Source organism: Tenrec ecaudatus, chromosome 2 (assembly GCF_050624435.1).
Source record: "Tenrec ecaudatus isolate mTenEca1 chromosome 2, mTenEca1.hap1, whole genome shotgun sequence".
NCBI lineage: Eukaryota > Metazoa > Chordata > Mammalia > Afrosoricida > Tenrecidae > Tenrec > Tenrec ecaudatus.
The window spans coordinates 73,121,602-73,148,965 of NC_134531.1; the positions used below are offsets into that span (position 1 = coordinate 73,121,602).

The 27,364-nt window shown below is 48.1% G+C and overlaps 1 protein-coding gene across 1 annotated transcript in view; it reads left to right on the forward strand.

Moving 5' to 3' along the window:
* Positions 1-27,364, forward strand: part of IQGAP2 (IQ motif containing GTPase activating protein 2) — a 326,459-nt gene that overhangs the window by 188,594 nt on the left and 110,501 nt on the right. Inside the window, exons 8-12 of the mRNA XM_075541193.1 lie at positions 2,187-2,365; positions 5,829-5,916; positions 10,777-10,940; positions 14,915-15,075; positions 22,901-23,025. Coding sequence (XP_075397308.1) covers positions 2,187-2,365; positions 5,829-5,916; positions 10,777-10,940; positions 14,915-15,075; positions 22,901-23,025 — 717 coding nt within the window. The remainder of the gene's footprint in view (positions 1-2,186; positions 2,366-5,828; positions 5,917-10,776; positions 10,941-14,914; positions 15,076-22,900; positions 23,026-27,364) is intronic.

Here is a 27,364-nt window from a genome sequence, read left to right on the forward strand (position 1 = left end):
CTCACCTAGACTTTAGTTGTTGCTTTTGTTGACATGAAATAAAAACAAACACCAAACTTGCTGCCATCCAGTCCTGCCCGCTCACAGTGACCCTATCAGACAGGGTAGCAGGTAAAACTGCCCCGCGGGCTCCAGAGACATCTGATGGGAGTGGCAAGCTTTCCATCTGACGGGAGTGGCTGGTGGCTTCAAACTGCTAACCTTGGATTAGCAGCCGAGTGCCGTAAGCTACTACTCCACCAGGGCTCCAACGTGAAATGAAATAAGATTGTTCTTTAAAATGTTGTTAAGCACCCTGACATCTTTTATTGTGCGAGTGGAGCTTTAAAAAGTGCATGCAGAATAGAATCAAAAGATAATGGAATTTTTTCCACTACCTTTTTTGAAGACACCCCCACGCCTCATGTGCATTTGATGTGAAGATGTCTCCACCCACCCAGTGGGAATTACGTCATTCTCCAAAATAGTGCTTTACTTTCTGCCATCTTCAATTTTAATGAGCACAATAAAATATGAATTTTAAAACATGAAGGCTCATGTGTGTTAGAGTAAACCAGCCCCTAATAAAATCACGGGGTCCATAGGTGCAATTGTATGGAGATAATAAGATTATATGTAGTAAAGCCATAGATGACAGGAGAGGTAGGAGAGAAGATAAAGGAGTCAGGCACATTTCATGGTAACATGCCACCTCAGCCCCTCTTGGTGGTCCACGTGGAGGTGGGAGATAGGAGGAGCAGGGAGGCGATATATTTCTAAACAAAGGTTATATATCTTCAGGGGCATGCAACCCCCCTGGATTATAGGTAACCACATATGTAACAGGTAGGGGTTGTGCCATAGGCAATACAAGCAATGGGAAGGAGATGATCTTGGGGTGTACAAGCAATAGGAAGGGGAGGGACTAGGGGTACACATGTGACAAGATGGGCAAATTCTAGGTTCAAGATGGCAGCCTAACCTTGGTCCTCCTTGAGTTGGCACGACCTTGTCTTCAGGCTCTCCTTCAAGGAAACAATCCACTATCCCTATAGCAGAGTATGCGCCCTATCCACTATCCCTATAGCAGAGTATGCGCCCTATCCACTATCCCTGTAGCAGAGTATGCGCCCTATCCACTATCCCTGTAGCAGAGTATGCGCCCTATCCACTATCCCTATAGCAGAGTATGCGCCCTATCCACTATCCCTATAGCAGAGTATGCGCCCTATCCACTATCCCTATAGCAGAGTATGCGCCCTATCCACTATCCCTATAGCAGAGTATGCGCCCTATCCACTATCCCTATAGCAGGGTGTGCGCCCTATCCACTATCCCTATAGCAGGGTGTGCGCTCTATCTGGCTGATGCCCTCAGGGAAAATACCTGGAAGGTTGTCACACTGCCGGCGTGACAACCTGGGAGAAACCTTCTGTGTCCCACGCGTGTGCATTGCTCTGGGTCTTTTAGGGCTGGAGGCTGGCTCACAGGTAGCTCTTGGCAGGAACATGGCTCTGTGTGTGCCATCTTGACAAAGAGATCAGGACTTATCTGCACGTGCCAATGATTGGTATGGCGCTTGCTTCATTTCAGGCTTTGGGTGCAAGTTGGATACATTCACAGGGCCGACTTACCAAGGTGCCTGGTAAAGGGGAGGGCCAGCCAAACAGGAGGCCGGGGATGAGATGAACAGTGGCCTGGCAGGGGCTCAGACACACCGAGAGTGCGGGTGCCACAGGGCGGCCAGTGGTGGCTCCTGTTGTACACAGAGTCACTATGACTTGGAACCGACTCCACAGCACCTGAAAAGACTACTAACAAACGCTGAGAGGTACAAAGGAGGCCTGGTGGCGCAGCGAGCTACAAATTGGGCTGCGAACCTCAGGTCAGCGGTTCCAAACCACCAATTGCTTCAAGGGAGAAAGGTGGGACTTTCTACTCCTGTGAAGAATTGCAGCCATGGAAACCCACAGGGGCAGTTCTGCCCTGTCCTACTGGGTTTCTTTGAGCCAGAATGGGCCCAGTGGCAGTGAGTTTGGTTGCAGTTTTGGGCGAGGTAGTTCAGAGACGCACTCCACGATATAGCTGAGATCTCTCAGTACACTTGCCGAAAGCCAAGGGAGGACATTACGGCTGTTTGCGTGTAGGCAGAGTCAATGCAGTTGCTAGCGTCGCTTTGTGCTGAGAACTCTCTCTCTGCTTTGCAGTGCATGCCGCCGTGATAGCCATTAATGAAGCCATCGAGAAAGGAATCCCCGACCAGACCATCGTAACGCTCCGAAACCCAAACGCCGTTTTAACTCTTGTGGATGACGACCTGGCACAGGATTATCAGAAGGAACTCTGGGAAGCCAAGAAGAGAAAAGAGGAAAATGCAAAGCTGAAGGTACCCCATACATTGTGAAGAATCAAGATATTCAGCTATTGCTAGTTTGAAAGAGAAAAACAGCGTGGTGCGAGGGAACTTTTATATTAATAGCTCAGGAATGACGCTGGTATCCACTGCGGTGGGCAGCTGGTGTGGGTGATCTGTGAGTGTACAAGAAAAGCAGGCACTGTATAAGAAAACCGGAGCCTTGCTGGTGTAGTGGGCTGTGCATTGGGCTGCTAACCACAAGGTCAGCAGTTCAAAGCCGCCAGTCGCTCTGTGGCAGTGAGTTGACTTTTTTGTTTGGGTTTGGTTTTGGTGTAAGGAGATTCGGTTCCCTTTTATGATGAAAATTATAGGTTAAGCTTATGACTTACCCAGAAAGTGGGTAAGTAGCAACTTAACGATTTTTCATTGTTAAGTATCACTAATTCGCAGTCAATATAATAGATTATATATATTAGCTTGAATTTATTGGTAACGGTTAATGGAGCCATTGTGATGCAGCGGTTGCGCTGTCCAAGGCCGACAGAAAGGCTGGTGATTCAAACCATCCAGCAGCTCCGCAGCAGGAAAACTTGGTGATCTGCTTCCAAAACCAGTACAGCCCAGAAAGCCTGATCCATGGTTCTGCTTCACACGGGGTCGCTACGGGTCGGAACGGACACCGTGGCACCCACTGCTACCAACTGCAGAGGTCCATCATTTAGTGCGATGACTCAGAGAGAGAATGGTTTCTTCATGTATTTGTTTTTTGTATTTTCCCGAGAGTGTTAGCCCTCTATATTGGAGGAGCTGGAGCAGGCTGCGCTGCCTAGGACCTCCTAACTCCGTTCTTGACATCTTCCTGCCAAGTCCGTTCCTGAAAACCTGTGTAGACTCAGAACTTCTTCCTCGCTGACATCTCTCTCCTTAAGTTCTTGCCACGGGAATGCCAACTCCATCGCCAAGACCCACCACTTTGTCTCGTGGTCTTTCTCGGGTTTTGGCTTTCCCAGCATCCAGGCCGGCATATGCTCGGTGCTGCCTTAGCCGCCGTGTCCCTTCTTCCTCCTCCTCCTCTCTCCAAGCTTGGAGCTTCTTCAGGGTGTGAGATCTCTCTGCCTTTGTTCCTCCTAAACTGATCAGATCAACTTGCAGTCAGTTTTATTCCAAAACCCAAATTCAATGCCACGGACTTGATTCTGACTCATAGCAACCTTATAGGATAGAACCACCCCTGTGGGTTTCCGAGGCTGTAACTCTTTGCAGGAGTAAAAGCTGTGGCTAGCGGTGTTGAACTGCTGACCTTGTGGTTAGCGGCCCACTGCATTACCCACTATGCCACCAGTGCTATTAGCTTTCAGAAATGTGCTTATGACTGCCCATCCAGATACCTTCACCCTGATGCCCCACAAGCCCTGAACCCGCCATATCAGAAGATTGGATACTTCTGCCCTGCCCTTCTCATACCTGTGCCTCTCTCTGTCTGGCTTCCCTGGTCAGGAACAGCCTTGTCTCAGGACTTGTCTTGTACCCTTTCTATCTTGCCCTTCACACGAACAAACGAAGTCTTCTCAACTGGACCACAAAGCAGCATCACGCGCTCCAGAGAGAAGACTGAAGTCGTCAAGGAGGTGCTCTTGCTTGGATCCACCATCAACGTCCATGGAAGGAGCAATGGAAAGATCCATTGATGAATTGCATGGGGCCAATTTGCAAAGCCCTCTGAGAAGTGGTCTGAAGCGAGATGTCACGGTGAGGACGAAGGGGCCCACGATAAAAGCCATGCTGTTTCCATCCCCTCATGGGCATGTGAACCTGGATGGCCAGTGAGGAAGACCGAAGAAGATCGGGTACCTTTTGGATGGTGGTGGCCATCAGGAATATTGAGCACTCTGTGAACTGTCCGAAGGAGAAGCAAGTCTGTCCAGGAAGGAGACCCGGAGTGTTTCTTAGAAGGCAAGCTGAAGAGACTTCTCACATATTTTGGACTTGTTCTCAGGACGGTCGTGAGGGGGGTTGACCCCGTGGCTGCAGCAGCGGCTCCAGCGTAACAGTGCGCAGGCGGTGCTGGGTGTTCTGGTCTGCGGTACATCTGTCGCTCTCACTTGGAACGGACTGTAACAACCATGTGCCTGGTCTAGAATTCCTGGATGGTGTAAATGTCTAAACATTCCATTATTGGCTGTTAAGATGGGTGGCCCTGGGAGTTAGCACTGACGTTCTTCAAAAAGCCAAAGCCCTGAAGACCCTACAGAACATTGTACCCTGCACATGGGGTCACCCCAAGTCTGGATTAACTGCATAGCAATGAACAACACTGTTTTATCCAGAGTCCCTGTGGTGTAGAATAGTTAATACAATCAAGTGCTAACAAAAATTACAAGTTCAAGATGACGCAGAGGTGCCATTTGGGGGGCGGGCTGGGGGGAAGCCCTAATGATCTACTTCCAAAAATCAGCTGTTGAAAGTTCTGGGGAGCCCAGTTCTCTCCTGACGCACATGGCGTCTCCTAGTCAGAGTTGGGCTCTGCTGTCCTTCGCTATATTCTGTCAAATTTTTCTTCCCTTCAATCCATTGCCTGCTTTCCTGTCTCAGCTCAGGAGTCTGCCTGCCCTCCCCTCCTGTGACCACCCTTCCTGTCCTTCCCCCCAACCCTCACCTGGGGATTTTTTTTTCCCCACCCCAACTGGACCACCACCCCACGACCTCCACCTGGGGATTCTTACAGCACCTTCTCACAGCTCTCCCTGTGTCCGGTCATGTTCCAGAACAATGAATCTTTTAAGTGTGGGTTTGTGTCACCCCACCCCCAACCTCCGTTTCCCCTTTTCTTACAAAATTAAGTACAGGTCCTTAGCTTAGCCTTCAAAGACCTCCTTGACACCGACTGACTTCCCCATCCATTTGGCTGACCCAGGCCAGGCACCCACAATGTGGCCAGCGTGCTAACTTTCCCACTAGGTCTGTTCTCTGCATCCTTGGCCATTGTGTTCTTCCTCCAAGCCCTCCTCAAACATTGCCTCTGTGTGAACCTTCCTTCTTACTGACGGTGAGTCCTTTTTTAAATGTTTAGAGAAGATAGCATCTGGCCTGTTCTATCTCTAGCCATATTTACATCCTTGGTTGTATTAGGTTAAATCAAATGAAGCTGTCACTACCCAACTGGTTTTGATCTTACCACCCCCCCCCCAAATGGCTGTGTTCCCATCTAATATTCAAACAGTGTTGTTTTCACCCTTGGATGATCTGTTTGTTTTGGGGAGGCACTTGGTGTGCTGCGCGTCTGTGTTACCCTTGCGGAGCACATTTAGCCCCTGTGCCCTGGTTGAAGCAAAACCCAAACTAAACCCATGGTCATCGATTGGATTCCTTAAATGTTTGTATTGGTTTCAATGACAAGTTTTGTCACTGTGTTTTTTTGTGTTTGTATATCCAATTATTGAGCCTTGGAAACCTACTATTATTTGGGGGCGTCAACAGACACTTTGTTTTGCAGAATAACTGTATTTCGGAAGAAGAACGAGATGTGTATGAAGAACTGCTGACTCAAGCAGAAATCCAAGGCACCATCAATGCAGTCAACAGTAAGTAACGGCTTGTCTAAAGGAAACGGATACTTGGGCGAGATGCAAACCCTCTTCGCCGCAGCCCCGGCACAGCTCTGAACCCTCCTTGTGAAACCTGCCTGTGCAATGAAAGGACTCAACTAACTGCCGGTACTGCTCCAAACTGTGGCGCTTTTCTGACAGTGTCTCCTTGAGCGTTCCTGGGTTCCTGCCCCGGAGCCCGTGCAGACGGTCTCCAGGGATCCCGATGCTGGTTCCTACCTTCGCTTCCTGATGGGACAGTGCCTCTTATACTTTGCCCATGTCCTTTGTTGGGCTGATATTGAAAGGTACCTGATAAGAGATTATATAGGTCCTTGCCCATGATAATCTGATGGTGTTCCATTAGAGTGGTGAGAGGTATTTACGTTTTTTTCTTTTTCACTACTACTCAGTCTCTAGTCTGCAGTTTGTAAGATTCATTAGCTGTAGGCCAAGTGAATGAGCCTTGGGTAACTTTGTCTAAGCTGGTGAGACGGTTGTAAGGCGAGATGAAAACACATGAAGGCACGTCTGAGCTTTATGCCCCTGAGCCTCTCTGGAGTCACACCACCAAATTCCTCTGGGTCCATAGTCCAGCCGCAAGCATCAGCTGAATTCAAATAGCTACATGCAATTTTAAATAACACCAGCTCTTTGCTAGTCTTCTCGTCCCCTCCCCTTTAATAGAATTCCACTTGAGCACTAGACGAGGGAGTAAGGGCTATTGTTTGATGTTTCTTACTCCCAACTCAATCAAAATATCCAAAACACACTCCTCAGTGAACAAGCACTCAGCCCATTTAATAAAGCGACGGGACCTTTTTCAGAAGGACAGTTGGATTGTCCTGTAATGCCAGCAGCTCTCAGCTTTGTCCTCTGCTTAGCCCAGATGAGTTTGCCATCTTGAAGGGTGAGCACTGCTCTGTGGTTGCTGTTGTTGTTGCTGTTGTTGTTGTTGCTGCTGTTGTTGTGCCCTCAAGTTCGTTCCAACGCATCATGACCCTCCATACTCCACAACAAGCACTGCCTAGCGCTTTGCTAGCCTCGCTGCTGTTGTTATGTCTGAGTCCATTGTTACAGCCGTGAGTCAGTCCAGCTCCTTGAGGGCCTTCCCCCTTTTCACTGACCCTCATGGTGTCCTCTCACAGGGCTGGTTCCTCCTGATAGAAAACACGTCCAAAGGATGCAAGGCGAAGTCTTATTGTGCTAAATTGCTTCCCGTAAACATAGCACCTGCAGGTGTTACTCAGAAGCCGCTCCTAAGTAGCTGCCAGAGACGTACCTTAAATGGGTCACACACCAACTGAGGCAGCCCAGCGCAGGTTCATGTTACTTACTAGGCATGATGAGACTTTACCCACATACATAAAGAAACGTGTGTAACTGTTGCGAGCTGTAGTGTAATTTCCCCCCTAAAAATAGCACCTTCACATTTGGGGGGAGCGTGTGCCTGTCCCTTTATTCCCATGTTGAATATGGTGAATACCTTAGCACTGATGTATGGGGTATCACTTCAGGTCTCCCCCGGCTGCTCTGTTTGTAACCTGAGAGTTTCATGGTGTCGGGCAGGAATGTCTTACTGGAAGAAATGAATATTTCCACGGAGACGGGGAGGGGATGCTCCCCCAGCTTTCTCCCATCCTTGGTTTTGAAGTCTGTGGCTGCTGAAGCAGATTTCGTGTTCGTGCTGGGGACAACGCCCAAATGTAGCTGTTGGAGGACGTCTCTCAGTGCCATAAATTCCCAACCACAGCGCTAATACCTCATTGGCTAGACCTTTTCTTTCCATTTTGCAGCACAAGGCGTGGAGTGGTTCGCAGTAATGGCAAAGCCAGCCAGCGCTGGTGACAGGCATTGTCATGCTCGCTGGCCCTGAAGGTCGGGGCTTCTCCGCGTCTGGAATTGTGGAATCCAGGACAACAGAAAGTAGCCTCAAAAGGCCCCTTTCTGTAAAGCATACCCAAGCCAGTGACGTGACAGTAAGTTAATTGCCACTTCAGCTTATGTGAGCGTAGCTCCTTGCACGGCTTTGCCCAGCCCCATCAGTGACTGCTATGAGACGTTAAGGTATTTACTTTCACTGTTGCTGGGGTAGTGGCTGGAGTGACAGCTTTGGCGGTCATGTCGATCATGGGTCTTCTTGTCCAAAGGCTTCAGCTCGGCTTGAACTGCCACATACATTATTAAATATGAATTTCTTCCGTGGAAATATTCATTTCTTCCTGTAATTCATTCCTGCCCGGCGCAAGGAAATTCTCGGCGCAGAAGGGGAGTCCTGGAACGATGCCCCCTATATCGTTCTGTCAGATCTGACACAGGCAGTCCTGTTCAGTGTCTAGTCCAGGTGTCGGCAGACGTTGGAGAAGGAGGGGCCAGTCCTGTCCCTCAGAACAATTTAGAGATAATTCCAGAGCCGTAAATATATTTTTACAAACGAAATCGCCATGATCTGAATCATACTCTTTAAAACGCCTCCGTGTTACTTCAGACCCTCGTGTGCGCACCAAAAGAGCCGCCTGTGGCTCGAGAACTGCAGTTTGATCTAGCATATTCTGTGGCGGGGAGGATGGAAAGTTTTTGCTAAAGGCTAAGTGCAAAAGAGAAGACAAGCTTGTCGTAGGTCTTAGCAGAAACCGCTTACTAAGCAATGTTTTGAGGCGGCGATGTTCTGTTCTTTCAACTATGCAGCGGTAGAAACGCGTGTAATAAGTGTTATCACAGGTGAAGCAAGAGGCTGAGTCGGACGCGGCTGGAGGCCTTGCGTGATTTCACCAGCTCTGCGAACTACCCCCAATAACCTCTGGCCTGCCTTTCTGGAATGTTTGGTTTGCCACGTTCTAAGGCTAGAAAAGATTTTTGGAGACCTTTGGATTGAGTGCATGTTTGTTTTGGGAGGGGGGTTAGGGGGTGTGGTGGCACAAAGGATTCTGTTCGTCCTAAATAGTTCCTGCTACTGAATGATGTCTGAGCCTAGAACGCGTTTATTGAAGAATGCTTGAGAACAGATTCAGAGAAGACAGATCGCCTCCTGTCAGAGAATACTCGGAAGGGCAGCCTGCTCATGTACTAGGATGGCAGACTAGCGCTTGAAAAGCCCTAAAAAGCTGAGGGTCTGCCAGTCCTCCGATCTCAAGGCCCCTGTATGGGCTAGCGTCCCTCGTTCTCCTGCGTCTGCGGTTTCCTGCCGCAGCGTTCATCCATCAGTCGTCCTTCCCCTTGCTCAGCAATTCCATCCCCGTGCTCTGAAAATGAAACCTGCTGTCTGAGCCCCTCCGTGGGGTGGGCCCAGTCCGGGTTCTTTGTGCTCTGTGGAACCTTACTAGCTGGTAAAGAGATCGCAGGCTTGCTTCAGGGCGTGCCGTGTAACGGAAGACGCTGTGACAAAGCTGTTTCTGTGGGGAAGGCTTTGGGTTTGTTCGTTTTAATTTTGTTTTGTTCTGGGTGATGGAGAGTGGCATTGAATTGTATTAGTAGAACCCTTGGCAGCACAATGATTAAACCCACAGCTACTAACTGAAAGGTCAGCAGTTCGAACCCACCTGCCTCCTCCACGGGAGGAAAGACGTGACAGTCTGCTCCAGTAGAGGTTTCAGCTTAGGGCACTCTGTGGGGTAGCTCTGCCTTGTCCTCTGGATCGCTGTGAGTCAGAACTGACTGTTTGGCTCACAGTGACAACAAATGTATTTGACATGGTGTGTTTCATGAGATGAAGCCTGTTTGTCATGTTTTGAAGTGTTGTGGGTTTTTTTAATGATCTATGGGTTAGTCCGGGTAGACTAGAGAAACAAATCCAGAGAGACTCATATGTGTATTAAGAAAGAGCTTTATTTACAAGAGCAATTGAATATTGGGAAAACATCCCAGCCCCAATCCAGATCAAGTCCATAAGTCCGATATTAGCTCACATGTCCAATAATAATCTATAAAGTCCTCTTCAAACTCAAGAAACACATGCAAGGACACCGAGTGCAGGAAGATCACAGGCCAGTGGGTGGAAAGTCTTGTGGATCCAGTGGCACTGTAAGCATCTCAGCGCTGGCAGGGGTCTCCATGTGGCTTCTCTAGCTCCAGAGGTATGGTTCCATCAGCCTCTCACCATGTGTCTTCTCCACAGGGATATCTTGCAGGCAGTGAGTGTGTGTCCTGCCTCCAGCGAGCTATTTATCTTTTTCGCGCCTCCAAATGAGATTGATAGGCTAGACTCCACCTCTTCGCTCTGAACCCTCAAATTGACAGATTATGTAACTACCACAATCTAAAATTTTCTTTTTCTTTAAGAGAACCTTCATAGAACACAAGGGTTGAGGCTATCCTGAGAACCAAGTAAGAGGGACAACATTGGGGGAGTAACGTATGTAAGAGTGCCCGGATGGAGAGGGATGGTTACAGCAGGGCCAGACTGGCTTCTGGTCTCCTTGGAGCTTAGAGTCTTCTTGGGGGTGATGCCCACACAGAGCATTAGCGAACAGTGCCTGCTGGAACTGCCCAGTTCTAAATGTTGTGGGGGATTCTACAGATGGGTAATTGTGAGCCATGAGAGGAAAGCAGTCATGAAGGCTCCGTGGAAGAGGCAGGACCAGAGCTGGTCCTGAAAGGAGCGGTTTCCTGGGCAAGTCATCCATCCCAGGCAGGTGAGCTCATTACCTCGAGCTCTTTCAAGACTGCGCTTGTGGTAGGGACTTACTCCAGGACTGGACTGACTTTGAATTCCTCAGCTCACAGTTCTCGGCCTTGCCCGCCCTGCAGTGACCTCTTGCAGTCTGTGGGCCCCGAGCGTGCGTAGGTTTGGCTCCGTGGGAAGATGGGCTGGCAGGATGAGGTGGTGAGGAGGCACGCTGACATTGCACCCACCCTCAGGGCTAGCTGCCGTGGACCACATCAACGCTGTCATCAGGAAAGGTGACCCGGAGGAGACCCTGCTTGCGCTGGAGAAGCCCGAGGCCCAGCTCCCTGCTGTCTATCCCTTTGCGGCTGCCATGTATCAGCATGAACTCTTCAACCTGCAGAGTCAGAATGCCATGGTAAGTTGGCGGAGCCATCAGTTCTGCAGCTGATGATGCCTGTGTCCAAGTGACAAGGAGGACTGGCTGGGAAAAGTGCATTAAGATGGGGGGCGGGGGGGAGGAGGGGTGTATTTAACTGGTACCAGTCCGTCCCTGGCATCGTTGTTCTAACTGCACAGAGTCCACAGCCATCTGCCCTTTTCACTCTTGCCCTTAGTCTATACAATGAACCTAAGAGCACAGTTGCAGCTCTACACAGTGTGTATGAGGAGCACAGACGGAGTAGTGGGTTACCTGTTGGGCTGCTAACCACAAGGCCGGCAGTTCAAACCTACCATCAGCTCTTTGCTAGAAAGATGAGGCTTTCTGCTCCCGTATAGATTTACAGCCTTGGAAACCCAAATGGGGCAATTCTACTCCATAGCAATGGATCAGTGAATACAGATACACACCTAAATGGTTTTCCCTTATTCTCTGTGATTTTTTTTAAAGAACATTGGCTGATTTTTTCATTGGTACCCAAATGATTTTATAAGCATAATGTTCTTGATTTAGGAAAGTCGGCCCTGAGTCTTTTCAGCAAACCTGCAACTAAGAATGTTAGCAGCAGGGCTTTGAATTTTGTTAAAGTTCTCCAGCCCCAGACATGGCTATTCATGAAAGGCCACAGTAATTCAGCCGATGCTGCCTAGTACAGGAGTGAACCAAACAACAGAACAAGACCGAAAGTGCTGGACCCAGAGCCAAGAGTTCAGTAACTGAGAACGATTATTTCCAAAAGATGGAAACAGGATTATCCAACACACCAAACCCTTGCCAGTGGACGACCATTTAGGAAAGGAAATGTAAGAGCTCAGGATGCGCTTCCAGTGTCCGAGTAAATTCCTCCAGCATCAAAGTGCACATGATGATGTGCAGACTAGAGCTCCAAGGGAGCCACTGGACAGTGGGCCTACCAACCAGAACCACACTTTCCCACCCAAAGGAAGAGGACAGGCCGCTCATAACACAAGATACACCCCACACACACACACACACACACACACACACACACACACACACCATCCCCCAAAAGGTGGAAAGTTCCAATTGGATTGGAAGTATATAAATGTAGCTTCAAATATAATGATTTATAAAGGGCCCATTGATAGAGCGTAAAAGAGATTCACCCAGAGCCATGTGAGTAAGCAGCAGCCCTCGTCCACAACCGATGGAGCGTAGGGTGGGCCACTTTTCAGAAAGGTAAACTGAGTCATGCATACCAGAAGTTTCCAGTTGGTTACCGGTGATTCTGTCACCTGTGCTTGAAGGCTGAGTCTGAAATATGAAGCCAGGGGCGCTGTCGATGGGATGGAGACACGGTGCGAGCCCTCTGCTATCCTAACGAGCACGCTGAGCTAGAGGACATTTCCCTGGGCTGGAAATGCGAGAGCACAGCAAAAGTGGCAGCGCACAGCAATTCTCAGTGGAATGACGCAGTGAAAAACAGAGCTTCAGCTCTTTTATTGGTAATGAGGAAAGAAAAATAAAATCTGTTTTTTAAAAAAAAAACTCCAGTACAACCCATGAACGTATTTTTTAAAGACTGTATAGTCACTAAATAAAGCACTTGAGTGTTGGGATTTGCTTTCTTGCTTTGCAAAGCTTCAAAAATACTTTAATAGAAATAAGCTGTTTTTTGTTATGGATGGAAAATAGGTTCTTTTTAAAATTGTATTTTTTTTCTCTTCTTTAATTTCTGTTCCCTTCTGGCGTAGTGGGTTATGTATTGGGCTACCAACCACAAAGTTAGCAGTTTGAGACCACCAGCCACTCCTTGGGAGAAAGACAAGAATTACTGCCTCAGAAACGCCCAGGGGCAGGTCAACCCTGTCCTATAGGACTGTTTTGAGTCGTTATGGACTAGATGACAATGAGTTTTGTACATTTTGTTTTGAGATTCCTACCTAGCTTGAAGCCCAAGGCGACATGCTCTTAGCTGGTCATTAGTCAAACGATGGTCCATCTGGTCAGTTCTTCTTTCCTTCCTCTTATCCCCATTAGCAGCAGTTTCTTAAATGTAAAGACCTACCCTTGTAAGACGTAAAGACCCACTGCCCTTGAGTCAATTCCAACTGATAGTGGCCCTTTACTGATGGCACAGGATTAACCTACTCTTTAGGATTCACCAAGACTCTAAATCAGTCAGCCTGCCTCATCTTTCTCCCCTTGAGAAGCTGGTGGGCTTGAACCACTGACCTCACAGTTAGCAACCCAATGCTTAGCCCACAGTGCTACCAAGTACATAAGATTGTCTTGCTCCCATTAATGTTTCCTCAACTTGAAGAAGGCAGCATTCCTTGTGAACTAAGGTAGGACCGTTTAAAATGATTAAGTGGAAGAGAACATTGGCGGTGTAGGATGTTCTGAAAAGCTCTAAAGGAGTTGTTGGCTTGTTGGTTTGCTTCCTAATAAGCCAGATCCAGATTAAAACACGCACACAAACTAGAGATCCTCATTTTCTTTACAGATTTATCTCAGATGGATTCAGATATCTAGACGATGTGATGTACTGTAAAACTTCTACCTAGATTGTGAACATGTGACTTAAAATACCTTTTTTGGAGTGAGAATTAATATTCTTGGTCTAAAGACCTTAGTTTACTTTTCTAGGACGACCACTTGTAGGTGAACTTTGGACTTCCTCTCCTTCACCCTTAGGAGACCTGGTGGTATAGTGGATTGCAAATTGGGCTTCTAACTGCAAGGTTCGCAATTCGGATCCACCAGTTGCTCCATGATAGAACAATGAGGCTTTCTACTCCTGTAAAGAGTTACAGTTGCTTCGAGTCAGAGATATCTACTCACAGGGGTAGCTCCACTCTGTCCTCTAGGGTCGCAGTGAGCCAGAAAGGACTCCAGGGCAGTGCCTTACTTTGCCCATAATTCAGTTTGACAACAAGTTGCTGACCGTCCAGTCCGCTCTCAGTCCCTGCCCACCAGTTGCTGTGGAGCTGATACCCGTTCCTGGCAACCCCATGTGCCACGGAGCTTTCCATGGCTGAGTTTCTGCAGGTCAGTCACCAGGTCTCTCTTCTGAGGTACCTCTGGGTGCACTTAAACCTCTCACTTTGTGGTTGGCAACCAAGTGCCCAAACCATTTTTACCCAGTCAGTGCCAGGATCGTCTAGTCCTTGACTAAATTATTTGATGGTAAGACTGAGGCTGGGAGCAGCCTCAAATAACTGGGAGTGGGGATCAGCTATGGCAATGCCGATTCTGGTGGAATTAGACTCTGCTGAGGTGGTGTCGTGGGTAATGCATCTGGCTGCTAGCTGTAAGGTCAGCAGTTCAAAACCACCAGCCACTCCTCGGGAGAGAGATGAGGCTTTCTACTCCTATAAAGAGTTATAGTCTCATAGAAAGTAAATGTTTTGAGAACGATGATGTCCACAAATATACAAATGTGCTTGACCCAATGGATGTTTGTCTGGATTGTGATAAGAGTTGAACAAGCCCCCAGGAACATGATTTAAAATAAAGAGCTATACTCTCGGAAGCCCACCAGGGCGATCATGTTGCTGTGAATCAGAATGGACTTGATGGCGGTGAGTTGGTTTGGACTGTAATTAACTTGAGTCTCCAAAATGACCACCTCAGGAGAACCCCAAAGCCCGCTCTTTCACACCTGTGACCAACAGAGTGGCTTAGGCCCCCTCTTTTGAGAGCTCGGAATCCTAGACTTTCTCATAGTTCTCTAAGTTTTCCCTTCTAAGCCCTGGTGGCATAATGGTTACGTATCAGGCTGCTAGCCAAGGTCAGCAGTTCAAAACCACCCTTCACTCCTCAGGAGAAAGACTTAAGCTCACAAGGGCAGTTCTACCCTGTCCTACAGGGTCACTATGAGTGGGCATCGACTCGATGTCAGGGAGTTGAGGGATTTTGAGAGGCCCGATCACACCTAAGAAATAAGTCATTTGGGGAAATTTTATTGCCTTGTGTTTTTCCAACAGAACTACCTGGCCCATGAAGAGCTGTTGATTGCAGTGGAAATGTTGTCCGCTGTTGCTTTACTGAACCAAGCCTTGGACACCAACGACCTCGTGTCAGTGCAGAATCAACTCAGAAGCCCGACGATCGGCTTCAACAATCTGGACGAGGCGTGTGTGGAACGGTAAAGAAGGGCTGGGCTTCCAGGTCTCCGTGGAACGGGGAACTGTGTCTTTGGCAGATCTCAGGCACGACAGGATTTGTTCCCTCGGGAAGAGGTGCACATTCCCCATGCCCGTGGGTTTGGAAAGCTAGGCAGCTTCAGGAGTATTTCTTAAACTAGATCACCTTCGCACTGTCCTTTTGGAGGAGGAGGAGAGCTAAAACTGGCCATCATGCCGGACAATTAAGAAGTAGCTCTGTCGTGAGCAAAATGTATTTGGTAGGTAGGTTGAAAATAAAGGTTGATCAGCTGACTTCCATTGCACATCTTTTGGAGAAGACAGAACGTGGAAGAGTGAGGGCAGCCTTCCTAGCCATTCAGCGTGGTCTCTCATTTTACTGATGAAGGATCTGCAGCAGGAGTCTGGAGCTGAGGTTAAGCAGTTGGGTCTCAAACCCCACTCTTGTGGTTGCTAAATTCAGAGTATCCTGAGACCACCCGGCAGTAGAGAACAGCCTCAAATTACTATCGATTTCATGTTTCTAAGATAGGCTACTTACTAGTTAGTGCACTTGTACCATACATAAGACTTGGTTGCATATCTGGAAGGAAAACTAAGGGGCCCATATTAAGGAGTTGGAGACTCCGGGTGATGCCGATGGTCGCGTGCTCAGCCACTAGCCAAAGAGTTAACTGTTTGAATCCCCCCGGAGGCAGCTTGACCTTCTGGAATTTCATAGTCGTTGACAATCCTATGGTAGCACCATGCTCTCTGAAGCACACCGGGTTGGCATGAATAGGACCCATGGGTTTTGTTGTTGCTCAAGGAACTACAGTAGAGATTCAAGAAACCAAAGTGGAACAAAAAAAATTACTCATTGCCTTTGAGTCGAACCCAACGCAGAACAACCCAATAGAAACACCAGCTCCTGTTTCCATCCTGAGTTCTTGTGACCACCAGGGGGCGATGCCTGCACACATCTTGGCAAGTTCTTCTCAGCTACTCATTCTGGAACCGCTGGCTCATCAGGTTCTTCTCTTGGGTTGTGTCCAGGAAAAAGCAAATCCACCGCACTGGTGTATTTGACTCCTTGTCTTTATAGAGAAAGGCCAAAAAGTAGCAGACGGACAGTGGATCGTTCTTGAGGAAACAGGCTCTCTTGTTCTATTGCCATCATGTTTATCCAACTCCTCAGAGGCAGTTTCCAAAGTAACTGATTTCTACCTCCAGTTCCCTAGAAGAGCACCACCCTCGACTCCAGACTTACAAACCTCCGCTCGAGCTGCCCTGTGCTCTGTGCCTGCATCCTGCTTCCTTCTCTCGGTGTGAGGAGACCTCTGCAGAGCATCCCACTTCCCAGCTGGCATCCTCCTTTAGCCAGTCAGGGTGGTTTGAGGCATCCCCAGCGAGCCTGGATTTCTCACCTCTTTTTCTGTAATGACCTGAGAATGGTTATTCCGGTTTTCCGTCCACATGCATTCTTCCTGCCTTCGTTCAGCTCCAGCTGGGCTTCGCTACAACCTCTTTCGTGCCAGAGTAGAAGACAGAGCTGGTCACGTCAGAATCAAGAGTCCAATAGGCAGACCTGGGATGACAATTACCCCCAGACTGTCACGTGCAGTTTGCAATTCTGGCCCAACAACCAAACGCTCACCTGCCATCAAGTCGGTTCTAACTCAGGGCATTCCTCTAACACTGACCTCTAAACAACAGCATCAACCCTTCCTCCGCATCCAATCATCGTTCATTTTAATGACCCATAATACCCCTTCCTCCCAAACACCCATTAGGGAATTGACATAATTTCAGTTGACAACCGTGGTTTTCAAACTGGGACCTACAGAGACAGTCTCTGCTTTCAAGTGTCTCTCTGCATCTTTTATTTTTTATGATCTTGATATAGCTTTCTTTAGAGACCTTCTGAATCCCTTAGATAGCACCTGGATAACGCACTACCAAGGGGCCACCCAGGGCCCACTTTTGCTATGGGTTGACAAAGGCATGGGCCCCAAGGAATCATCCACTGCGTCTCACTTTCTTCTCTTCTTCTTTTGGTTTAAAATGAATGTACTTGTCATTCAAGACCCCAAGTCCGTCTCAGGTTTACTCCCCCTCCCCTCCTCTCCCTCTCTTTTTTTAAACCATGCAGACCAATATTAGTTTTTAAGAGGTAAGGAATTTGGAGGGACTTATACATGGATGTATATGTTTTTGAAGAAGCATACTCTATATATTTACACCTCCCATTTCAAGAAATGATAACAATAACTCATTAAGCCTCCATGGCTGTGATTTTTTTTCTCCATCCTTCCTCCCTCTCTGCTCCATATCCTATCCCTCCCTCTCTCCCTAACCCTGGCCCCCTATTCTACATTTCACTTTCAAGGCCCCCTTCTCCCGCTAGGTTCTTGGAAAGCCAGGTTTGCTCCTTCACATGTGTGAAAAGCATTGCTTTGTCCAGGGCTTCTCCAGACAGGTTCTTCGTAACCTACAGGCAGGCGTAGGGCGGGCTGAGTTGACTCATTTCCCCAAAAGTGTCACTTACTCATTCATGATGGCTTGTACCCTTCGGGACTTTTCTCCCAGAAAGCTTCTTTTGTCTCATGCCTACAAACGTGATTTGTGGATTTGCTGGCTGTACACTGTTCCCAGATGAATTGTTCTGAAAGATAACTATCCGCATAATGTCCCTCTTCTCTCAGCATGATGTTCTGACCTTAGCCCCAGCTGCATCCCTACTCAGAGGGAAGGACACGTGCATCTCAGCAAACACACTGCATGCTTTCTGTCCTTTGTCCTCTGACAAAGCGGTATCCCTCATCCATCCGTGTGTGGCACTCTTCCACGCCCAAGATCACCTCCATGATTGTGCTTCCTTGAATAGTCTCCCTTCTCCCCACCCCCGCCAGTGCCCTGGCTTCTGAGAAGCCAGCCTGGTGGGCTTGGAGGCGCTCAGTTCAAATCTCTGCATTTGAGCTATGAGACGGGCCCTTCTGAGCTGCATCATGTTTGTTTGTTTTTCTTCTTCAAAACATGAGGAAAAGGCCTATTCTGCAGCGCTGGTTTTGAGGGTTGACTGCTGTGTCCAGCGCCTGCCCCAGAAAGGGTGCTCCTTCAATAAGAAGGTCCTTCTGGTTCTTCCCCCTTGGAACCTCCTCACCATTGTAATGTTTAAGGTCGGCCTTGATTGTGCTCTGCGTTTATACCTTGTGGGCGCTTTTGTCTTTCTTCGTATTCACTCATCTGGAAGCTCCCTAAAGAGGACCGTGTTCTGTCCTTCCGAACCCTCCTCCCATATTTTCCACACTCTTCTGCAGAGACACAGTGCTTAATCAAGGAGCCCAGGTGGTGCTCTGGGCTAGATGTCAGCCTGATAACCACAAGGTTGGCAGTTCACACTCATCTGCTGCTCCACAAGAGAAACAAAAAACCTTAAACCTCACTTCTATTGAGTCAATTCTGACTCCTAGTGACCATATAGGACTGGGTGGAACTGCCCCTGTGGAGTTCCAAGACTGTAACTCTTTTTGGGAGTACAAAACCTCATCTTTCTCCTTGAGGAGCAGCTGGTGGTTTTGAACTCCTGGCCTTAAGGTTAGCAGCCCAATAAGTAACCATTGAGGCTACCTGTTCCAGTAAGGATTTAGCGTCTCAGAAACCCTATAGAGGGTGGCTATGACCCAGGATTGACTAGCTGCTCATGGGCGGAGCAGGGCACGTGTTCAATAAACATCTAAATAAAATTGGGTGTTTAATCTGTTAAAAGCACTATAATTCTGTTATGAAAATAGCTTTACCGGCCTGTCCACAGAAGAGTGAAGAAGGAGGGAGAGGAATGGGCATGGACTTGTTTCAGGAGGCGGAAGAATATTTTTCCAAAAGCTAACATTGTGTTGAAAAGCCAGCCCATTGAGTGAGCTCTTTTGTGTTCATCCCCAGATATTTTCCTTTGGTCATTTTTCCATGTCTGTGCCAGTGAAGCGTGTGTGTGTGTGTGTGTGTGTGTGTGTGTGTGTGTGTGTTTTCTGTGTTCATCCCTAAGTGACTGCATTTTCTCCTGTCGGCTCATCAGTCAGGCATTCCAGTAAAACCAGTTGCTATGGAGTCGACTGCAACTCCTGGCAAACTCCGTGTGTACATTCGGGGAGAACTGTACCTCACAGTTTCCAGTAGCTGGTTTCTCAGAAGTGCTATTTTCCAAGGCACCCACTGTGTGGACCTAACCCCCGGCCTTTTGGTTAGCAGCCAAGAGTGTTAACTGTTTGCACTACCCAAGGACTCCATTGAGCCATTAACCAGGCGAAATGCCCCTAAGGAGTATGCACTTTCTCATCCAAGGGGATTTATCTCTTAGACAGGGCCAACCAGGCCCCGTCCCTATTTTGCTGTTGTGATCACCATCAGTTATCTGTATCCCGGGTACTGCCTCAGGTCCATCTGTTGCCAAGACGTCTTTAAACTGTTGAAAAGCAAGCAGGCTACCTTGAGGCCTGAGGTGCTCCTGAACCACGCTGGGGCATGTCCCGTCGGCTCCCACGCCTGTGAGTTGGACAGGAATACGGAAGACCGAGGAAGAATCGACTCACTTGAATGGTGGTGCTGGCAAAGGCTATGCCAAGTGCACGGACTGTCGAAAGACAAACAAGTCTGTCTTAGGAGGTACAGCCAGAGTGCTCCTTAGAGGCAAGGCCGGAGAGACGTGGTCTCGGTGCTTTGGAACATGTCAGGAGAGAGCAGGCCCTGGAGAAGGCCGCCTGGCTTGGTAAAGGAGAGGGGCAGCGAAAACGAGGAAGACTTTCAACACAATGGACTGACCCAGCGGCTGCCTGGACGGGCTCCGACATCAGCATGTGAGTAGGGCACCGGACCAGGCAGAGCTTCATTTTGCTGTGAGTTCGAACCAGCCTGACGGCACTTCAGGACATCACTAAGGTTGCAGAGTATGTCCTTAGGCCCGTGACTGCAAATAAGATAAAAAACCACGCCTGTGATGTTCCGTTCCAGCTGCACATGTTTGGAGATGCCTCCTCTTCCTTCCCGTCACCATGAGCTGCTCTTTTGAATGATGCTTTCTTCTTGGGGAGACATTTCAATGTCAGCTTGACAATCAGTGTCGAACTCTGAGACTATGTTAGTCATACTCAGAAAACCGGCTAGACTTATTGTTGACATTGAAGCTTTTGACTCCTGCTTTGAGGAAGCCTGGTGGCGCAGCAAGTCCAACCCTGGGCTGCTGACCACATGATCGAATACACCAGCCCCCCAACTCCTCTGTGGGACAGAGATGAGGCTGTCTGCTTCTATGACTACCTGCCCTGGAGCCGCCCTCAAATCCAAGTCAAACCAAACCAAATTCACTGCCAGCGAATCGGTGGCGCCTTAAAGTGGCCTATAGGACAGAGCAGAGTCAGCCCTTTGAGTAACTGTTTTGTGGCAGTAGAAAGCCCTGCCTCTCTCTCATGGAGCAGCTGGTGGTTTTGAACTGCTGACCTATGGATCGAAGCCCAACATGTGATCACTACACCACCTGGGCTTCTGAGCTGCTCCGGGAGTCGTTCTACTCCAGCTTGTAAGGTCACTGTGAGTTGGAAACAGCTCCAGGGCATTGGTTTCTGGGGTCTGTGGACTATTCCGGCCGCAGGGGCATCAATAACTGCAGAGAGGATTGCTCTCTCTTTCCCAGAGGTAAAGATGCATGAGCAAACTTAACTGCTGAGCTTCTCCACATTTGGCTAGAATAGTTCACCATTAGTTTTAGGTTGCAAAATTTATTGTGTTTTTTAAATGAGAAATTTGATTATTAAGGAATGAAATTTTAAAGATTCAATATTTAAAAAACAAGCCCACTGCCATAGAATCGATTCTGACTCACAGCAACCCTATATAGGATTTCCCAGGCGTTAAATCTTTACAGGAACAGAGAGCCTCATCTTTCTACCCTGGAGCGGCTGGTGGGTTTGAACCACTGACCTTGAGATTAGCAGTCGAACACCTACCCAGCAGTGCTACCAGGGCTCCTCAGTAGGTAAATGATAGTTGGCCAAAATCAGTACTTCCCACAGGACTGGGCACAGTGACGAGGGTCAAGTGTCAGAAACCAGATGTAAGGGTGGATGCCAGTGGGGTGTGTGGGAGAGAAGAGAGAGCTTGGGAAGCTGCTGTGACTTTGGGGAGATGAACAGGTGAAGAGGAACTTGGGGTAATTTGACTCAACTCACACTTCCACTGAAGAAGAATCACAGTGGAAGATCTATGTTTTCAGCAAGGTGTCAGGAACTGCCTCTGCGTTTTGTCCGGTTCCTCAGTGAGTAGCCCCCCTCTCTGACGGGGGCCTTGTTGGGGCTAGTGGTGGTTGGTGTTAAGTCAGCTCTGACTCATAGCGACCCCATGTGTGCAGGGTAGACCTGCACCATACACTTTTTGAGGCCATGACCTCAAAAACCACCAGCTTTTAGCTAAGAGTCGAGTGTGGAATGGTGCGTACCACATGAGGACTCAAGACCATCGAGTCAGCCCCGGCCCATAGGGCTGCCAAGACTGTAAGTCATTACAGAACCAGACTCCTCAACTTTCTGCTGCAGGGCAGCTGCCAGATTCCAACCGCCCACCATGCAGTTCGCAGCCCACTGCTTATCCCACTGCGCCACCAAGTCTCCCAAGACAGGGTCTGTTAAAGCGGGGGCTTTAGAAGGAACAACAAAATAATGAGAGGACTCTGATGAGTGAAAAGTTGTAGCCGTGAAAAGAAAAGCTGCAGCCATAATAACCTAACAGTCTCTCAGGTAGCAATCAGCTAGAGATGGTGCGAAGAACCAAGACATAAACTCCCCCCCCCCAAAACCAAGCCCACTGCCGCCACGTCAACACTGGTCTGTGGCAGCCTTTCATAAGAGTTTCTGCGGGTGTGCATTTGCATACGTGCAAGCCTCCTTTCTCACTTGGAGCAACAGGTGGGTTTGAACCTGCAACCTTACAGTAGCAGTCCTGTGCTTACCTGGCAGGGCCACCAGGCCTCCTAAGACATGAGGGAAACTACACCAAACTCACTGCCATCACGTCGATATCAACTCATAGTGACCTGTCTGTGGGCCAGAGTAGAAGTGCCTCTCTCGGTTTCTAAGGCTGTGTCTTTACGGGAGTGAAAAAGCCCATCTTTCTCCTCGGCTACTAGTGCTTTTGAACGGCTGGCAGCCTAACTCATAGCCCGCTAGGCACCAGGGTCCCGCGTGACTGGCAAAGTCTGTCAAATGAGTGGATCACCGGGGAGAATTAGTCATTTCTCAGAGCTGAGAGCTCCTGGTTCTGTTTGAGTCATGTTGACAAAACTGCGATAGAATTTTAATTACTTAGTGGTTGCGCTTTGGGGTGCTAGAGCAGGGTCAGCAGTTTGAAAGACAAGGCTTTCTACTCCCATAAACAATGCCAGTGGCAGAACCCCACAGGGTCAGCTCTACTCTATCCGGTAGAATCACTATGAGTTGGAATCAACTCGATGGTGGTGAGTTTGGTGATTTTTTGGTCTATTTTGCAGGGAGGGGGGGGTTCTATTTAAGGAACCCTTGTGACACTGTGGGTTGAGTTTGGGCCACTAACCACAAGGTGGTCACTAACCACTGCGTGTCAGCGACTTGGCAGGAGAAAGGAGAGGCAGTCTTTGCCTATAAGGATTCAGTCTGGAAAACTCTATGGGAATCGACTAGAGGGCAGTGGGCTGGTTTGGTTTCTCAGTTTGTATACCCTGACCTCAAAACACCTCGCTGGTGCACTTGTGGGATATTTTGGTGGCATAACAAACGTAGACTGACGTGCCGCTGGTTGAATTCTTGCTTGTTTTCTCTTCCGCAGCTATGCAAATGCACTGCAGGCCCTTAAACTTGAAGCCTCAGCCCAAGGGCAAGATAGCATAAGCTGGAACGAAATTCAGAATTGTATTGATATGGTTAATTTCCAGATACAGGAAGAAAATGACAGTAAGTATGGGTCTGATTCCCTTTTCCAGGAGGGTGGGAGGAGGAGAAGGTGCTGGACAATTCCGTTCTCTGGATTAGAGAGCGCTACAAGGGTTTGCTCATGGAAGTCTGTAGCTGCACATGCCCCTAATGTGTACATAGAGATTTTACGATTCTACTTCTCCACTCACATAGTGTAAACGTTACAAAGAATACACAAAGACACAGAAAAAGATGGGATGAAAAAACTTAAATGGAAGTCCTGGGGTTTTGATATGGAGATGGACTTCAGAGACCCAGCTCTAGGTAGTGGCTTCTTAACCCCCAGCTGCATTTCGACCCTTCACTCGGGCGTTGTTCTATCATGAGGCACATGCTCCTGCCCCGGGAGCACAGGCCTGAAGACACACAGGCTCGTGTGTTACGACCCCAATTCATGGTGAGCAGTGTGTTTTTGAAATGACCCAGGTAGAGCACGCCAAGCTAAGTCCTGAGATGGGTTTTAGACCCTCGCTTTCCCTATCTTCAACCTCTTGCTAATACAGAGAGGAGAATGAGGAACCGAGTGACTTCAGCAATCAGTCTCTCTCTCTCTCTCTCTCTCTGTCATTTATTGTGATCTGTGCGAAAGTTTCCAGAGCAAATTCATTTCCCGTTCAACAGTTGACACAAGTTTTGTTTCGTGCCATTAGTTGTTGTCGTCTTACTGTAATAGTACCCTTACCACATCCTCTCGGCCCGCATTGCCATTGGCCCTTCTTCCTTGCCCTTCCTGCCTTCTAAGTTTTCTTTCTGGCAAAGGGCGCTCTTTGGGTCTCCTCGGGCTGCTTGGGGCTGGGGAGCCCATTCCTCTGGGTGTTCACATTCGCGTCAGAGGCCCATCTATTGTTCGGCTGAAAGGTGAGCTTGCAGTGTTTTCCCTCCTGTTCTTGATGCATAAAAGTCCATACTCAAGCAGCACACGCAATCTTCGTTTTCTCAGAGCTCTTTGACTTTCCATTAACACTGGGTTGTGTTGTGCCGTGGTGTTGTGTGTGTGTGTGTGTGTGTGTGTGTGTGTGTGTGTGTTTTCATTGGTTCTGACTGATAGTTGATTCTGACTCTACTCGGCCGTAATCTTCAGGGGCAGGGGGGATTGTCAGATCTTGTCTTTTAGGGAGAACTGGTGGTTTTGAACAGCAGATCTTTCCGTTAACAGCCAAATCCTTACTCATCACACCACCAGGGATCTGTGACACTGTGCACTCAACTCATTCATCACTGCCATTCAGTCAGTTCCGACTCAGAGTGTCCCTGTAGCACAGAGTAGCACTGCCCCCGTGGGTGTCCGAGGCTGTACATCTTTATCAAAAGCTTCATCTTTCTCCAGTGGGGTGATGGTGATTTCACTGCTGACCTTGAGGTTAGCAGCCCAACCCATAACGCAGGACACCCCCAGGGCTCCTTGACACTGGACTAGGATCTCAAAAATCACTGCCCCCCAGTTTACTTTTTAGCTTTGACTCACTGTGGACTCAGTCGAAGGACAGCCTAGGCAGGCACTTGTCTCACGAGTGTAAGATGTTTTGCTCGATGTTGTTTGGGGTAAAATGTTGGATCTGGTCTTTCATAACTGTGTCAAAGTTTGGAGTGCGTGAGATAAAACATCTGACTCTGTTAGTTCATAGCATTTGTGTAAGTTTTCTTCTTCTTTGTCACTGTATTTTTTTAAACTATTTCCTGTGAGCGCTGTGCCAAAGTTCCTGGAATGAAACCAGGTCCGGGCACACTGCCAGGGAGGCACCACCGTCGCCTAGTACAAGTATCCTTTCGCTAGCACTTTCTTAGCTTCGTCCTTTTCCACGTGTGTGCAAATGTAAACTTCCGGTTCTCCATCTGCCCAGCGTTCTGCAGCCTCGCTGTTTCTTTACCACGAGGGTCTCGGAAACCTCCCCCAGCAGATGCCCTGCACACACAGCCCACTCCGTGCTCTTCTGACACAGGGCTTGGAGCTTTTGCCAAGAGGAAGCACTAATTTGAGCAGATGTGGCCAGCATCATCGCAGGGGGCGGGGCCCAGAGACTGGCAAGTCCTATCAGATACACTGCCACAGGGCACAGACCCGCCCTGTCCCTGCCTATCTCCCTGTTCCCAGCTCCACTCCCTTCTGCAGTCACGGTTTGGGTGAGATAGAACCCATCCTCTTGGGTAGACATGCCCTCTCTTGTTTTCCTACTTTCTCCCCAATTCCCTTGGGCAGCACCCCTGGCCCAGAGACTTTGATGTCTTGTCTGAGTGCTGCTTATGTGGGCAAAGGGGTATTTTCTCTCAGGCAGACTCTTCCTGGTTTTACTTCCATTCCCAAGGACCCTGATAAGGAGAAAAATGCCACTCTACCCCAGACTTCCAGGTACAACCTCGATTACCAGAAAAAAGGAAAACGAGTGACATTTGTAGCCCTTAAAAAAAATATGGTCTTTTGTAGTTAAGTCTTTTTGTTTGTCTTTGTTTTGTTTTAAAAGAAGAATCTCTTTTCACTGGCATTTACCCACCAAAGTCATTGCACTACTCAGCTCTTCTCCAGAAGGGCATTGACACAGGCCCTGTCCCATTTCACTAAGCATGTGTGTCATCGTCATGAAGCACTTATGTCGTAGCCCTATCAATGGTCTCAGAAACTGCGAGCTCCCCTCTGGTATTTGGCATTTTGATGTCCATGGTCCATGCAAATAAATAATCAGGGCGCTTGGCCGCTAGCCAGGAGGGTGGAGATTCAAGGCTACCCAGAAGCCCCTCGGAAGAAAGCCCTGGTGATCTGCTTCTGGCGGGGAAGGGGAAAGAGCGGGGGAACCGTGTGGTGCACAAACCCGGTCTTGACGCACACGGCTCATCAGGAGTCAGAAGTGACTTGATGGCAACTGGTTGGGAAACAAATATATTCCATTTCTGATTTGTATTGGCTCCTTTTTTTTACAAGATGAGGTATTTTTGTTAGAAGTTATTGAGGTATAAACTTGATATCATATGCTTAGTGAAGTATAAATTTAATATCACATGTTTAGTGAATTATCAATTTGATATCGCATGCTTAATGAGGTATAAATTTGATATCGCATGCTTAGTGAGGTATACATTTGATATCGCATGCTTAGTGAGGTATAGATTTAATATCGCATGCTTAGTGAGGTATAGATTTGATATCGCATGCCTAGTGAAGTGCTTCCAAAATCCGCCGACTCACTGCCATCCAGTCGATGCCGAGTTATAAGGACCCTACAGCACAAGGTAGAATTGCCCCTGTGGGTTTCCAAGATGGTAACTCTTTTTTAATTTTTAAATAAATAATTTTATTGGGGGCTCTTATCACAATCCATACATCATTTATGTCAAGCACATTTTTTAATTTGTTGCCATCATTTTAAAAACATTTTCTTTGTACTTAAGCCCTTCATATCTGCTCCTTTCCCCTCCCTCCCCCACCTTCCCACCCTTGTGAGCCCTTGATAAGTTATAAATTATTATTATTTTCATATCTTACATCATCTGCTGTCTCCGTTCACCCACATTTCTGTTGTTTAGCCCCTCAAGGGGCAGAGGTGTTATACGTCATCAATCATTGTGATTGGTTGGTTCCTCCTTTATCCCCCTTCTCCTCGCACCTTCCCCCTACCCTCGTGGTATTGCTACTCCCATTATTGTTCCGGGGGGGGGTATCTGTCCTGGATTCCGTGTGTTGAGAGCTATTACCAGTACCAGTGCACATGCTGTGCTGCAGCTGGATTTGTAAGGTAGAACTAGGGTCATGTTAGTGGGGGGGGGGGTGACAGGAAGCATTCAAGAACTAGAGGAATGTTGTATGCTTCATCGGTACTACACTGCACCTTCACTCATCCCTTCCTTGTGACCCTTCTGTGAGGGGATGTCCAGTTGGTTTTGGGTCTCCACTCAGACCCCCTTCGTTCCCATCCATACAATTTGTTTGGGGTCTTTTGATAATTTATACCTGTTCCTGTCAACACCTCCTAATCACACAGGCTGGCGTATTTCTTTCATGTGGGCTTTGTTGCTTCCCTGTTAGATGGCTGCTTGTTTAACTTCAAACATTTAAGACCCCAGACACTGTATCTTCTAATAGCCAGGCACCATCAGCTTTCTTCACCACACTTGCTTATGCACCCATTTTGACGTCAACGATCTTATTGGGGAGGTGAGAATCACAGAATGCCAGGTTATTAGACAAAGTGTTCTTGCATTGAGGGAGGACTTGAGTGGAGGCCCAGTGTCCATCTGCTACCTTGATATTTAATATATAAATATATGTACATAGACCTAATATCCCTACTGTTATATATTTATATATATACATTGCCATATTTATAAC